General features: G+C 53.9%; 1 protein-coding gene across 3 annotated transcripts; it reads right to left on the bottom strand.

Annotated features, from left to right (window-relative positions):
- Window positions 1–5,913: 5,913 nt before the first annotated feature.
- RPS19 (ribosomal protein S19) lies at window positions 5,914–14,104 on the bottom strand. 3 transcript variants are annotated; one of them, XM_040252840.1, is made up of 6 exons: window positions 13,601–14,104; window positions 13,055–13,125; window positions 12,705–12,805; window positions 7,405–7,588; window positions 6,832–6,886; window positions 5,914–5,984 (listed from the first exon to the last, which is right to left on the bottom strand). In XM_040252840.1, exons 2-6 carry the CDS (start codon window positions 13,123–13,125, stop codon window positions 5,958–5,960), a joined length of 438 nt encoding a protein of 145 aa, XP_040108774.1. In that variant the 5' UTR covers window positions 13,601–14,104; the 3' UTR covers window positions 5,914–5,957. The 3 variants fall into 3 exon arrangements, with proteins under 3 accessions (XP_040108774.1, XP_040108776.1, XP_040108775.1); XM_040252842.1 differs by having other exon boundaries at window positions 13,294–13,630; XM_040252841.1 differs by lacking the exon at window positions 13,601–14,104 and adding an exon at window positions 13,413–13,595.
- Between the last annotated feature and the right edge of the window lie 716 nt (window positions 14,105–14,820).

Below are 14,820 nucleotides of genomic sequence, written 5' to 3'. Positions count from 1 at the left end.
CATACACACATGAGGAATAAATAAGGCAGGCTCACCAACTGTGTGACTAGGTGATGGCTTTCCTTTCTGAGGTTCGACATTTAAAAAAATATATATGTATCATTTTATGTGGCAGCACAGGGTCTTAATTGTGACATGTGAACTCTAGTAAGTTGTGGCATATGGGTTCTAGTTCCCCGATCAGGGATTGAACCCGGGCCCCCTGCATTGGGAGCAGGGAGTCTTAGCCACTGGACCACCAGGGAAGTCCCTGAGGTTCAGCATTTTTAATCCAAGAGATGAGGATGAAAATATCTCCCTGGTGCTGTGACTTAAGATGATATTCCTGACATCCAAGGGCCACATTGGGCACTTTCCTGGTGTTCTTTCATTTCAGCCACTTACCGCCCCCAACCCCAACCAATTTAAAGGGGGGAAACTGAGGCCATCACAGAAAGGGGCTCCATCTGTCACTTGCCCAGTGTTACACTCTGGTGGCAGAGCAGGGATTCCAAGTCACTTACATGTGCCCAGGTTTTTTTGAACATCATTTTAGGTCAAGTGGGAGGAAAATGAAGCCTGAGGGGTTGGGGAGTGGAATGATATGAAGTTGTTGAGATGTTTGTGAGCTGTTAGGGGGCCATGTCACACATGTGCACACACATATAAGACATACATACATAAGGGGACATCTAGGAAGAAATTCATGGCAGGGAGATTTTTGGCAGCCAAAACTGGGAAACAGATGAGAAATTCCTTTATAGGAGAATGAATGTATACATTGAGCTATGGTAAGGAGTACATCAAGGCTGTATATTGTCACTCTGCTTATTTAACTTATATGCAGACCCCAAGCATCCCCCAAAATTAAAAAATCACATCATAAGAAATGATGGGCTGGATGAAGCACATGCTGGAATCAAGACTGCCAGGAGAAATGTCAATAACCTCAGATATGCAGATGACACCACCCTTATAGCAGAAAGTGAAGAAGAACTAAAGAACTTGATGAAAGTGAAAGAGGAGAGTGAAAAAGTTGGCTTAAAACTCAACATTCAGAAAAGTAAGATCATGACATGCGGTCCCATCACTTCATGGCAAACAGACGGGGAGACAATGGAAACAGTGGCTGACTTTATTTTGGGGGGCTCCAAAATCACTGCAGATGGTGACTGCAGCCAGGAAATTAAAAGATGCTTACTCCTTGGAAGAAAAGTTATGACCAACCTAGACAGCATATTAAAAAGCAGAGACATTACCTTGCCAACAAAGTGTGTCTAGTTAAGGTTGTGGTTTTTCCGGTGGTCATGTATGGATGTGAGAGTTGGACCAAAAAGAATGCTGAGTGCTGAAGAATTGACTCTTTTGAACTGTGGTGCTGGAGAAGACTCTTGAGAGTCCCTTGGACTGCAAGGAGATCCAACCAGTCCATCCTAAAGGAGATCAGTCCTGGGTGTTCATTGGAAGGACTGATGTTGAAGCTGAAACTCCAGTACTTTGGCCACCTGATGTGAAGAGCTGTCTCATTGGAAAAGACCTGGATGCTGGGAAAGATTGGGGGCAGGAGGAGAAGGGGACGACAGAGGATGAGATGGTTGGATGGCATCACCGACTCAGTGGACATGAGTTTAGGTAAACTCTGGGAGTTGGTGATGGACAGGGAGGCCTGGCATGCCGCAGCGCATGGGGTTGCAGAGTTGGACACGACTAAGGACTGAACTGAACTGAACTGATGGTGGTGGTGGTTTAGTCGCTCAGTTGTGTCTGACTCTTGCAACCCCGTAGACTGTAACCCATCAGGCTCCTCTGTCCGTGGGATTGTCCAGGCAAGAATACTGGAGTGGGCTGCTGGTTGTTGTTGTTTAGTCGCTCAGTCGTACCTGACTCCTTGCGACTCCATGGACTGCAGTGTGCCAGGCTTCCCTGTCCCTCACCATCTCTTGGAGTTTGCTCAAACTCATGTCCATTGAGTCGGTGATGCCATCCAACCATCTCGTCCTCTGTCATCCCTTTCCTCTCCCAGCATCAGGAGCTTTTCCAATGGGTCAGCTCTTCACATCGGGTGGCCAAAGTATTGGTTGTCAATAAAGTAGCACACAGCAGAAGAGTCCAAGGTCCACTTGTCAACAGGGCTGCATCTCAGGACCAACAAAAAAATGAGAAGAAATGGACTGTGGCAGGATCCAGCTGACTTGTTTTCAAAAGGCACAGCAACGTGTGCTGTCAGGGAAACGTGTGTGCAGGAAAGGGGTGAGCCCATGCAGGGGAGTGACACCCCACTTGCAAGGGGGGTTCCCTCTGGGGGAAGGGTACACAGAAGGCTTTGTCTCTCTTAGATTTAGGTCGTTTTACTTTTTAAGCTGGGTAGTGGGTTCATGGGTCCTTGTTACACTATTATACTGTTCTGCATGTTGAAGTCTTTTGTAATTTAAAAAAGTTCAAATGTCACCCACACAGAAGAACATGGGCCTCAAGAGATCACACCTCCTGGGTTTGAACCTCAGCTCTGGTCCTCTGAGCCTCAGTTTCTCCTGTAACTTGGGCACAACCTCTCTGCCTTGTGAGGCTGTAAGAATATCACAGAGCAGGGTTCCTAGGACACACTTCCTCTTCTCTGGCCCTCGGACCCTCCTCCCTTCCCTCCAGGGACCCAGCTGTTCCGTTGGGCTCCCCTCTGTATAGCGGGTTATAAGCCCCTCCGTACTAAAGTTCCTCCTTCTGACCCCCACGTAGGAAGATAACTGGGTGGTCCAGTTGCTGCAGCCCTTGGGAATTCACCTCCTTCAGCATCCTTCCTGGCCAAGCTGGTTTTCAGGCCCTTGACTGCCCCCCAGTGGCCAGAGCGGTGCAGCCTCCGCATTGCAGGCCCTCTCAGGCAGGCTAGTTTGTCTGGGCACTTGACCCACTTACACAGTACCCCTGGTATCTGGCACTGGGCAGGCTAACCAGATGCTTGGAATTGCATTCCCAGGACGATTCTGGGAAATTTCATTCTCAATCGACAAAAGAGGAAACTTAGGTCCCAAACAAGGACTGACTGGCTCAAGGCCATGCCCAGGAGTGTAACCCTTTGGGTCTCATTTTCCTCATTTCTAAGCCCTTCAGGGGCTACAGCCCAGGTAGCTGGCTGTAGCTACCAAATGCCGGCTTTGCCACCTCCTAGCTGTAGGCCATGAGGAAAATCATGCATCCTGTGACTTCTTTTTCCCATCTTCAAACGATGTTGAAGCTGAAACTCCAACACTTTGGCCACCTGATGTGAAGAGCTGACTCATTTGAAAAGACCCTGATGCTGGGAAAGATTGAGGGCAGGAGAAGGGGACAACAGAGGATGAGATTGTTGGATGGCATTACCGACTCAATGGACATGGGTTTGGGTGGACTCCAGGGGTTGGTGATGGACGGCCTGGTGTGATGCAGTTCACGGGGTCGGAGAGTCGGACACAACTGAGCGGCTGAACTGAACTGAAACAGTGGGTGCGTTTGGGCACCTACTTCACAAAACTATTAAGTGATGTGGTTATACAGCACCTCTAGTACTTCAGTCTCTCAGTCGTGTCTGACTCTTTGCGACCCCATGGATTATACAGTCCGTGGAATTCTCCAGGCCAGAATACTGGAGTGGGTAGCCTTTCCCTTCTCCAGGGGATCCTCCCAACCCAGGGATCAAATCCAGGTCTCCTGCATTGCAGGCAGATTCTTTACCAGCTGAGTCACAAGGGAAGCCCCTGAGAAATCTGTATGCAGGTCAAGAAGCAAGTTAGAACTGGACATGGAACATCAGACTCGTTCCAAATCGGGAAAGGAGTATGTCAAGGCTGTATATTGTCACCCTGCTTATTTAACTTACATTCAGAGTACATCATGCGAAATGCCTGGCTGGCTGAAGCACAAGCTGGAATCAAGATTCCAGCTGGGAGAAATATCAGTAACCTTAGATACACAGATGACGCCAACGCCACCCTTATGGCAGAAAGGGAAGTACTAAAGAGCCTCTTGATGAAAGAGGAGTGAAAAAGTTGGCTTAAAACTCAACATTCAGAAAAGCAAGATCATGGCATGTGGCCCCATCACTTCATGGCAAATAGATGGGGAAACAATGGAAACACTGGCAGACTTTCCTGGGCTCCACAATCACTGCAGATGGTGACTACAGCCAGGAAATCAAAAAACGCTTGCTCCTTGAAGAAAAGCTATGACCAACCTAGACAGCATGTTAAAAAGCAGACATCACTTTACCAACAAAGGTCTGTCTAGGCAAAGCTATGGTTTCTTTCCAGGAGTCATTTATGAAAGTGAGAGTTCGACCAAAAAGAATGCGGAGTGGTGAAGAATTGACACCTTTGAACTGTGGTGTTGGAGGAGTCTCTTGAGAGTCCCTTGGACTGCAAGGAGATCCAACCAGTGCATCCTAAAGGAAATCAGTCCTGAATATTCATTGGAAGGACTGATGCTGAAGCTAAAAGTCCAATTACTTTGGCCACCTGATGCAAAGAACCGACTCGCTGGAAAAGACCGATGCTGGGAAAAATTGAAGGCAGAGTATGAGATGGCTGAATGGCACCACCTACATGATGGACAAGAGTTTAAGCTCCAGGAGTTGGTGATGGACAGGGAAGCCTGGAGTGCTGCAGTCCGTAGGGTCACAAGGATTCAGACACTAGTGACTGAACTGGAGTACTTGGGTAGAAACACACTGGTAGGCTCTAGTCGTGTTCACATCAGTAACTTCCAGCCCTGACAACTTTTGAGCTGGGGGGCAGTAGTGCCAAAGGTTTGACTCTGAGGTCTGATATTTTCACTTTGAACATCTTGGTACACCAGGTATGCTGCTTTGAGCTGACAGGGAACCTCCCAGAATCCCTCAGGCAGGAGTAAGTAGCTTTACAAACAAGAGCAAGCTGAAGGTAAGCTGCTCAGGGTCGTAGCAATTATGGGCAGTAGTGGAACTCAAACCCATGTCAGAGTCCAGAAGTCAGGTGTGGCACTGGGTCTGATCTCAGTGGTAACTTGGGGTGGAAGAACCTCAGGGGTTGTGGCCTAGCCAGTTTAGCCTCAGCATTTTGGCTTTCCCCAGCTCGGAGGTGGGCCTGGTCCTCAGGGTGGTAAGGCTTCTCCCTCTAGGATTAAAAGGGTGTCCCGCTTCAACCAGGGGCCCAGGCAGTTCCTGTTCCATTAGTCAAAGCTGCTCAGTGTCCTCTGTGACCCCATGGACTGTAGCCTACCAGGTTCTTCTGTCCATGGAATTTTCCAGGCAGTAATACTGGAGTGGGTAGCCGTTCCCTTCTGCAAGGGAAGTATTCTTTACTGACTGAGCTACCAGGGAAGGTCCCATCAGTGCCAAGAGCCAATCACCATGGAGACCCAGAGGGGGCAGAGCACGGAGCGGGCCCCAGACCGCAGCCTCTGTGCAGGTGTCACATCTCTCCCCTGGGGAAGAAGTGAACACCCTGGTCCCAGCTGGGTCCATGCTGCAGCTTCCCCTGGTTGAAGGGGGTATAGCAGGGCCCAGGCTAGAGATCCCAAGTGAAGGATCCCATGTAGATCAGGGAAAGCAAGTGCACACGAGGCAGAGGTCAAAACCTTGAGCGGAAGGCACACAAAGGACCGCCAGGGCTGTCTGTCCCTGCCCACTTCCTTCCAGGGAAGCAGCACTTGAGCCCTAGGGCCCTCCTGCTTTGCTCCAGCAGGGCCACTGCTTGAACTTTCAGTTTCTTTTTTCTGAGACTCGCTCTGTGGAGATGCAAAGGCCCTGGGTTGTGCACCAGCACCTTGTCCACTTGGGGTAGAACCTGTTTGAATCTGGAAGCCAGGCCTCAGGTTCCTGGGGCTGCTGAGTACCACAGCCATCCAGGAAGCCCCTGGCGCCTCTTTCCCAAGGGAAGGGAAGCGCTCCGTCCTCCTGCCCTACCCCCCAAAACAGGAGACCCAGACTGGAGTTACGAACGAGGCAATTTATTAACCCAGCATCATTTGTTCTAATGCTTCTTGTTGGCAGCTGCCACCTGTGGGAAAGATAGACAAATAGTTACGATCAGCTGTGGTGCTGTGTCCGGGCGCTTCACTAACCAGGGGGCACCAGGCCTCCTGATTTGTGGTTTCCTATGTATTTATCTCACCAGAGGCTCACAGCCTCGGGCACTTCCCCCTTTTACAGAAGCAGAAACTGGGACTCACGAGAGCACTGTAGTATGATTCTGACCTCTGTCCATCAATCCAGTCCACACAGCTGCTGGTGCCAGGCCCTGCACTGCCCCTGCCAGGCCACCTCCCGTTCCCAGAGGGCTGAATATGCCACTCTTGTCTGACACTGAGAAACTAAGGGACTCCACAGTCCAAGGCTCCCAGGGGGCCTAAGTCAATGACACAAAGAAGAAAACGAACAGCAGGTTCCTGCCAGGCCCCGGGGCTCCTGCTGCTGTACTCAAGAGTCCTCGCCGCCACCTTGTGAAGTGGCTGAGAGCACTACCCCAGACAGGGAGACTGGCCCAGGGTGTCTAGCCAGTCGGCCTCCACCGGGAGGCCGGGTTCTGTGGCACCCTGCCTGATGCTCCTTATCAGGAGTAAGGAAGAAACCCTGCAGTCACAATTAGAAGGCTGACCTGGGGAGACAGAGTGGCCTGTGAGGGAAAGTGCCGAGCAGAAGAGGCCCAGCTGGCTGCACCCAGGCCTGGGGCTCCCTTCACCCAGGGCCCCGCATTCCAACCTGTCTCCCAGCCCCTGTGACGGGAAGTCTGTTAGAAACGTTCTTTCTCCTGCACCCCTGCTTCCCTGGCTGTACCCTCCAGAGGAGGAAACTGTCAAAACCCAGGCTCCAGAGGCCCCCGGGTGGTGACTGAAGTCCCCACTCACCTGTCCAGCGATTCTGTCCAGATCTCTCTGTCCCTGAGGCGTCAGTTTGCGGCCCCTGTGGGAGAGAAGGGTCATGCAGGCCCAGGTGAGCGTGGACTCTCACCAGCATCCCTGGTCCCAGCCAGGCCTCTCCTGGACACGAGCCAGGCTTCCCAAGGAGGCACCTGGCCGCAGGACCTCACGACGCCAGCCAAGTCCCACTCAGGTCCCCAGTCGGCTGCATTCTAACAAGCTGGAGGCTGCAGTGGGAACCCCCCCTCGACCTGAGCTGATGGGGTGTCGTTTCTGCAAGCAATAGATCAAAAGCCCCGAAAAATCAATTGGGAAAAGTTAACGAGCAGGCTAATGAAAGCAGACAGTCGCTAAATTACCTTCCTGGAGCCTGGAGTAGTCAGCCAGAGAGGTCGGGGAGAGGCCCCTCGGCTGCTCGCTCTTCTGAACCCCCTGCCTGCCTGAGGCCCAGGACACACCTGACACCTCCCTGATGGGCAGAGGGGGGTGGGCCTCCAGAGAGGCACCACTGGGGATCTGCCCAAGCACCTTCACGCGCCCAGCGTCCCCTCGCAGGCTTACCCATCTTGGTCCTTTTCCACCATCTTCAGCCCCTCCAGGGCTTGGAGGACCCGGCGGGCCACGCTCTTGGAGCCTCTGCTGAAGTGGCTGGGCATGACGCCGTTCCTTTGACGCCCCCCGTAGATTTTGGTCATGGAGCCAACCCCAGCGCCACCCCGGAGGTACAGGTGCCGTGCTGTGGAAGCTGGGTGGGAGGGAAGGGAGGCTTGAGAACCCTTCCACAGAAGCCCACAGGAAAGGGCCCTGCTCAGGGTCACACACTGAATTCCACAGGGAGCAGAGTCTCACTGTCTTATAGTTGGGGAAACGAGAACAGGAGAACACACACAAGGCTCCACTGCCCCTGGCTCAGGAGCCTGGGGGGCCGGCAGTGGAGGGGCTGCCACAGCCACGCGACAGGGCATTTCCTGCTGCCCTCGAGACTGTCTTAGCCGCAACTGCCCGAGCCAAGTGGTGAGGTGGACCTTAAGTTTCACGAATGGAGCCCAGCAAACGTCTGAGCCGTGGCTGTCCACAAACAGCTCTTTGGGAGCTCCGTAGGACTGGAGAGTTGCAGAAAGGACCTACTGATTGCCCCACTGCCGTCCCAGGGCTGCCCTGAAGAGCTCGGGTTCCCAGTGGCAGCGGTGCTGACATCCTAATGCCGTGGACAATCCCAACCTAGAAGGTATGTCAACCTGCTCTGTGGGCTGGGGTTTCTGGTCCCTAGACTGGCTCGGGCAAGTCCCCTGGCCAGTCTCCTTGGAAATCTCTCCTCTTCAACCGGAACACTGGCCCGCGAGGCCCTGGGCCACCTGCTTTTACGCTCTCCTGTGAGTAGTAAGATGGCCTCAGGAGCCAGCCTGATAGTGTGGCTGCTCTGGAGACAGACAGCCCCACAGATGGTTCTGGTTTTCTACCTCAGGGAGCGACTGAGGTTTGAAAGAGCTGGGGCCCAGATGCTGGCCACCACATGGCCCCACCTGGCTGAAAGCTCAAGGGCAGGGACTCCAGGTCCCCACACATTAAGATTCTCCCTGGTCCTGAAGATGAGTCAGAAGTTATTCTCTCAATAATGACTTGCTGCCAAGAATCTCAGGGCACTGGACCATGTCCACGACCCTCCTGTCAAGAGCCAGGGTTGGGGGTGGGCTCCTCCTCGCCTCCAGCTGCCCCTCCCAGGGCAGTTCCTGCACACAGCCCACTGTCGGCCGGCCTCGAGGGGCCTATCACGGAACACTAACTCCGGCCGCTCCCCCAGGACCACTGAGCAGCCTCTCCCTGGCGTCACTGCCTCTGACCCTGCTCCCTTTACATCACTCTCCTTGGTTCTTTCTGTCCCCATGATTTGCACTGTGACCACCTGCCTGTAGGTGCCAGTGAAGGCGCTCAGTCGTGTCCGACTCTTTGCGACCCCGTGGACTGTAGCCTACCAGGCTCCTCCATCCTTGGGATTCTCCAGGCAAGAGTACCAGAGTGGGTTGCCATTGCCTTCTCCGGAGCCTCAGTTTGCTCCTCTGTAAAATGGGGGCAATATGTGTGGGCGAGACGTCTCCTGGGTTGGGACCCGGCTCCCAGGGTGCCTCTCCATGAATACTGGCTCCGCCCCAACGGCCTCAACTGGGCCCAGCATTGACTCCCAATTCAAGCACAGAACTTCAACCCTGGGGCTGAAACAGAAAAGTCAAGGTCTTAGCTCACTGGCCTGGGAGGAGGGACATGCTCACCTCCCCAGGGCACTGAGACTGACAGCATGGGAAGTAACAGAGGCTGGGGCAGAACTGGGGAAAGGGAGCGAGGGCTCAGGGATTGAGCCCAGGCCTCCTGCATTGCGGGCAGATGCCTCACTGTCTGAGCCACCAGGGAAGCCATGCCGTCCTCTATACCAGGGCTCTGGCCCGCTTCCAGGCATCAAGCAGCCGACCCACTGCCAGGATCAAAAGACTCACCTCTTATAAGATGCCCCCTTCCCTCAACAACCTTTCTGCCAGGGGAGTGACCTCATGGAGAAACAGCCTTCACGACCAGTGCAAATGCCCATGGCCACCTCCCCTCCCCAACCTGTCTGGCCATGCCCTGGTTCCATGCGGAGATCCGCTCTCCACTTGGGCTGTGCAAGGAATGAGAGCCCCACAGAAGGGTTGACAGACACCCCTGATTTCACCGACACCTGAACAGGCTGCACACTAGACGTGAATTCTGCCGAACCAGGACAGCACTCAGCCCAATCTCACCACAGGAAGGGGTGAGCTGCCTGGTAGCTGGGGTTTGAACCCCAACACGGCTCCACGTCAGCTGTGACAGAGCCCACCCACGTCTAGCAGTCAGTGGCACGGCACTCACGGGGCCAACTCACTCCAGTCCCAGCAGCCAAGGCAGAGAGCAAAGTCCAACAAAGCCCAGCTTAACGCCACTACAACTATCAGGTGTGGGGACAGCCCTGGCGGCCCAGCAGTTAGGAGGCTGCTTTCTCACTGCCAAGGGCCTGGCTTCAGCCCCTGGTCGAGGAACTAAGTCCCATACGCCAAGTGGCATGGCAATGGCCCCTCCCCCGACCATCTGGGGTGGCAGGTACCAGACCCCCCATCACAGCAGTGCATGCAGATTATTTTTCTGACCCCGTTACAAGGGAGACCAAGAGTTTTAACTTCACAAGTTGGAATTAACAGTCAAAATATTGAGTTCTACAGAAACACTGACCCCTTTTACCTCCTCTCTGCAGCCCTTCAGCCCTTGGCCGAGGCCCCAGCCCCTCCTCTTGAAGTAGAGCTGTAAGGGCACAAACCCAGGCCACCCCAATGGTGTTTATGACGGCCTCACTGAACGAGGGGCTGCCACAAATGGCTTTTCCTTCAGCCCCTCCAAGGCGTCCTTCTGCTCCCTCTAGGGAGACGCGGATGAGGAGTCACTCCTACCTCAAACTGTAGAGGAAGGACCATGCAGCACCCCACACCCCACTAGGTGTCTTGTTGGGCCCCAAAGTGGATAAGGGGGCAGGTCACACTCCACTTGGCAAATGGCAGACCAAACAAGTCTTCACAGCCTAGCAAACCAACAGCCTGTGTTAAGTTCACGTTCACGGCTCCATCCTAACCCACTGAATCGTAAGACGGGAAAAGGAAACCGCTCAGACTGGGACTGACCTCCACCTTACACTGAAATGCATTCAGTGGGAATTCTCTGGCAGTCCAGGGGTTAGGACTCTGCTTTCACTGCCCAGAGCCTGGGTTCAATCCACGGTCAGTGAACGAAGATTTTGCAAGCTGTATGGCATTGGCGGGGGGGTGGGGGTGGCCGGGAGAAGGGATTCAGGTGCCCCATCCAGCAGCGGCTCACTCACTGCCAGACACACACTGTATTCTTACCTCCCTCTCAAGCAGGCCCATCTGAGCACTCATGTCTACCCAGGCCACAATTCAGCGCCCCATTCAAAGCCCTTAGTGTCTCCCCTGACCCCGCTCCTCCTCTCAGAGGTCCTTGCTCTCCTGAAACGGTTCATCTCCACACCTCATCCCTCACACACTGCCCCCAGCACCACTGCCTGGAGGCGATTCATCCCTACAGATAACCACACCTCTTCCAGAGCACCCGGTCACCTACCCTGCCCCTGTAATCTACACCTGAGATCAATCTGCCACACCCTCCCAGGGTCTTCATCTGTCAGCACCTCAGCTTATCTTGCATGACTCTCCTCGTCCAGAGTATGAACTGAACAAACTCAGTGGGAGCACTTCAGATTTCAACAGAGGTTGGCAAACTTTTCCTGTTAAGGGTCAGACAGTCTGTCATAGCTCCAACCCTGGCCTCTGCTGTGACTGTCCAACAAACCTTGGTCTAGAACCGCTATCTGTGCCACTAGGGCAGCTGGGAAAGTCCAGTCAAAAGGGGGTTCTGGAAATCCAGAGGGAGACCAGCAGGGCAGGACGTACACCCAGCGTGAGGTGTTAGGGAAGGTGCACAGTGGACAGAAAGGGGCCACAGCAACTGCGGAGAGGACCAGCAGGCTCAACTAGGTGTGCACGGCCCTTCCCCCAACCCCCACCTCCCGCACCTAGAAACGCAAAGTACAGAATGCAGCCAAGGGAAGACAGCTGCCCACCACCAACTCCCCAAGCAATGACAAGGCCCAGTGGGTTGTGGTCTCAGGAGCAGGCACATCTCATGTCTTAACTACTCGTGACATCAACAGCGAATCAGCTACCGCCAGTCCCTATATGGGAGATTTCTGTTAGGTACAGATTACCTAACACACGCATACTCACCCACGAAATGAGAAAAACTTCTAGCCTTTCTCCAAATTTTGGGCATCACAAAAGAGCAGTCAGGACCACACAAACCTTGCTTCCCAAGACGGGTGGATGGGGTGGCAGTGGTGGTCTTATCCACCCTATCCCACTCCCCATCATTCTTTCTAAAAACATTGAAGTGAGTAGGTGGATAAGCTACCCACCCCACTCACCTCACAGTCATCAGGGCTCAGACTACAAAACACTTCATGTTCTGAGGTACTGGGCAACCTGACCAAGGCCAACTCTTCTCAAAGTCATGCTGGAGTTTTGTCAACTTCTAAACTCTGCTTCCCACCTACTTCCCACATGGAGACAAGCTGTGGTCAGGACAGAACCCACTTCACAGAGGAGGAAGGCTTGAGAGTGGAGAGGCTAGGAGGCCCTAGTGAAGGCCTGTGCAGAGGCTGCTGCCTTGGCACAATCCAGGGCTGAACCCCACGCCCCACTCCCAAGGTAAGCTTCATGGGGGTGACTGCTTGGAGAAACTTCAATCATTGAAAAGACATTTAAGACAGTACTAACGCTGTGCAGTCAGGAGCTATACTTAAGTCAGTCCTTACTGAAGGGTTAATAAAAAGGTAAGAGAAGGAGCTGGTACAGGGTGACCATAACGTTTTCTTCTGAGCACTTGAGACTTGTCAAGATTTAGAATAACTGGGTCACATTTCCAACTCCTTTGTTATGAACATCTTGTTAAAGAGGAGATAGGCCCTAGTGTGATGACCTGAATGAAAACAGGAAAAAAAACATTGAAAGCACAACGACTCTCTAGAAAATGAACTACCTCTGGGCAAAAGATGAACACTTTACTCATTGTCCCTGGGATTCCCCCGAGGCTCCGAGGAAACCAAGGGTCCTCAGGTAAAATCGCTTACAAATGAACAAATATCACAACACAAAACTACCTTACGTCACACAAGGCACGCAATGACACAGTCAAATATTTCTCTTGGAATTTCTGGGGAACAAGTAAGAACTCACAAAGGGGACACCCAGCCCTCCACTCCCCATCCAAAGGCCCCAGTTCCTCACCAGCTCGTGTGTAGAACCAGTTCTCATCGTAGGGAGCAAGTTCTTTATGCTTGGCCAGCTTGACGGTGTCCACCCATTCAGGGACTTTCAGCTTCCCGGACCTGGGACCAGGACAGCCAGAAAGGCACAGTTCAGGAGCCTCCACAAACTCCATCCCAATTCCCTTCTGTCAGCACAACTGTACATCACTAGGAGCCCAATTTGCCCCAGAAAAGGAAAAATACTCAAACTCAAACACAACCCAGGCCTCATGCAGAAAGAGTGGACTCCACACTAACCTCCAACAAGCCTCTCCAGCCAGGAAAAGAAAGCCCGCGGGCTCAGAGCCCCCACCCAGTCCCCACACTCACTTTTTGAGGAAGGCTGCTAGAGCTCTGACGAACTCCTGCTGGTTCACGTCTTTTACAGTAACTCCAGGCATCTGCGGGCAAAGTCGAGCATGAGAACACAGGATGGACAGAGAAGACTGCCAACGGTCGGGGCCCAGCCCCACGGCGACGTAGCCGCCGCACTCCCCTTCCTTTCCGAAGGCCTTACTGCAATTCCCCGCTTGAGAGGCCCCGGCGCCTGCGGGTCTTACAGAGCTTACCGACGACCACGGTCTCTCTGGGGCGCATTAACACTGCCTGACCCCGTCTGTCAAGACGCTGTACGTCGCCAACCCCCGATTCTGCCCCCCACCCCGCCCTCGCTTTCCCGGGTGTCCACCTGGCCCAGCCGCGGTTCCTGGACCGCGCGGGTCAGACATGTCCGGGCCTGTCGCTCGCACGTGGCCGCGGCTCTAGGGGGCGGGGCGGTCCCACGCCGGTGCCCCGGAGCCCCCAGGCACGTGCCTCGGGCTCGGAAACCGAGCCCCGACTCCCCGCGGCCGGGTGGTTCCGGAGCACTCTTCTTACCGTGCGGCCTCCGCGCTGCCAGCCAGGGGAAAGGGAGCAACGGGGTTTCCCGGGCGCACAAGTCGGGCGTCGGTTATCGCGAGAGTTCCGAGAGCTCGCGAGAACGGGATTACAAAAAAGGTGGCTCCACCTCTCTCAGGGCAAAGGTGGCTTCACCTCCGCGGACGTGGGCGGATTGGGAGGGAGGGCGGAGGCTTTTTTCCTCCTCGCTCTTCTTTCTCCTACAGCGAGATAGAGTGAGGAGCTTTAATCTCGAGCAGGAGGGAATCTAGCTTCGTTTGCCTCAATCGTGGATGGAACGAATAGCGGCGGAGGCTGTATCTCCTGGCGGAAGTTACGGGGAAGCTGGCTGGGCAGGAAATAGACCGGCGCCTCCAGAGGAACGACCCCTTTTTCCGAGTGGAAGTGGCTTTTCTGGCCAAAGGTGGGGCTAGTAAGGGCGGAACTGTGACCGGGAGCCCAGAGGAAGGACACGGAAGAATTGCGGCCAGCCTGCCCTTTCTCGACCAGCAGTAATCGCGAGAAAACAGGAGACGGAAGCCCCACCCTTTTTAGGGCGGAAATTGCTTCACCATGGCCTTGGAGGCGGGGAGCAGAAAAGGGCAGGAGCAGAGAAGCAGAGGCGGGACCTTCGAAGTTCAGCTCTGCTTCCTAAAGCCCGAGTCTCTTCGGACATTTGTGTGTGCTTAGTCACTCAGTCCTGTCAGACTGTTTGTGACCCCATGGACTGTATCCCACCAGGCTCCTCTGCCCATGGGGATTCTCCAGCCAAGAATAGGGGAGTGGGTTTCCATGCCCTCCTCCAGGGGATCTTCCCAACCCAGGGCTCAAACCCCAGGCCTCCCGCATTGCAGGCAGATTCTTTACCTGGGAAGCCCCTCTTCAGACAAAGTGCACACATACTAATTCTGTCGGCAAATGTTTTTTGTGTGCCTACTCTGCAAAGAGTAGGTTTCCCTGGTGGCTCAGATGGTAAGGCGTCTGTCTACAATGCGGGAGACCCGGGTTCGAGCCCTGGGTTGGGAAGATCCTCTGGAAAAGGGAATGGCAATCCACTCCAGGACTGTTGCCTGGAAAATCCCATGGACAGAGGAGCCTGGTAGGCTACAGGCCACGGGGTCCCAAAGAGTTGGACACGACTGAGCGACTTCACTTTCACTCTGCAAAGAACAGGTAAACATGTATAGTGCCTTACATGCATTATCTAGGTTAATTCGTCT

Source organism: Oryx dammah, unplaced genomic scaffold, assembly GCF_014754425.2.
Source record: "Oryx dammah isolate SB20612 unplaced genomic scaffold, SCBI_Odam_1.1 HiC_scaffold_13, whole genome shotgun sequence".
In the NCBI taxonomy this organism is placed as follows: Eukaryota; Metazoa; Chordata; class Mammalia; order Artiodactyla; family Bovidae; genus Oryx; species Oryx dammah.
The sequence above is the reverse complement of the archived record's forward strand: the minus strand, read 5'-3'. Positions and strand labels throughout refer to the sequence as shown.

Excerpts from the sequence above, each read along its gene's own strand:
- RPS19 (XM_040252840.1), bottom strand. The coding sequence starts at position 13,125 with ATGCCTGGAGTTACTGTAAAAGACGTGAACCAGCAGGAGTTCGTCAGA. Across the intron at positions 7,589-12,704 it reads CTGGTTCTACACACGAGCTG|CTTCCACAGCACGGCACCTG; the intron begins GTGAGGAACTGG and ends CCTCCCACCCAG. Across the intron at positions 5,985-6,831 it reads TGGACAGAATCGCTGGACAG|GTGGCAGCTGCCAACAAGAA; the intron begins GTGAGTGGGGAC and ends TCTTTCCCACAG.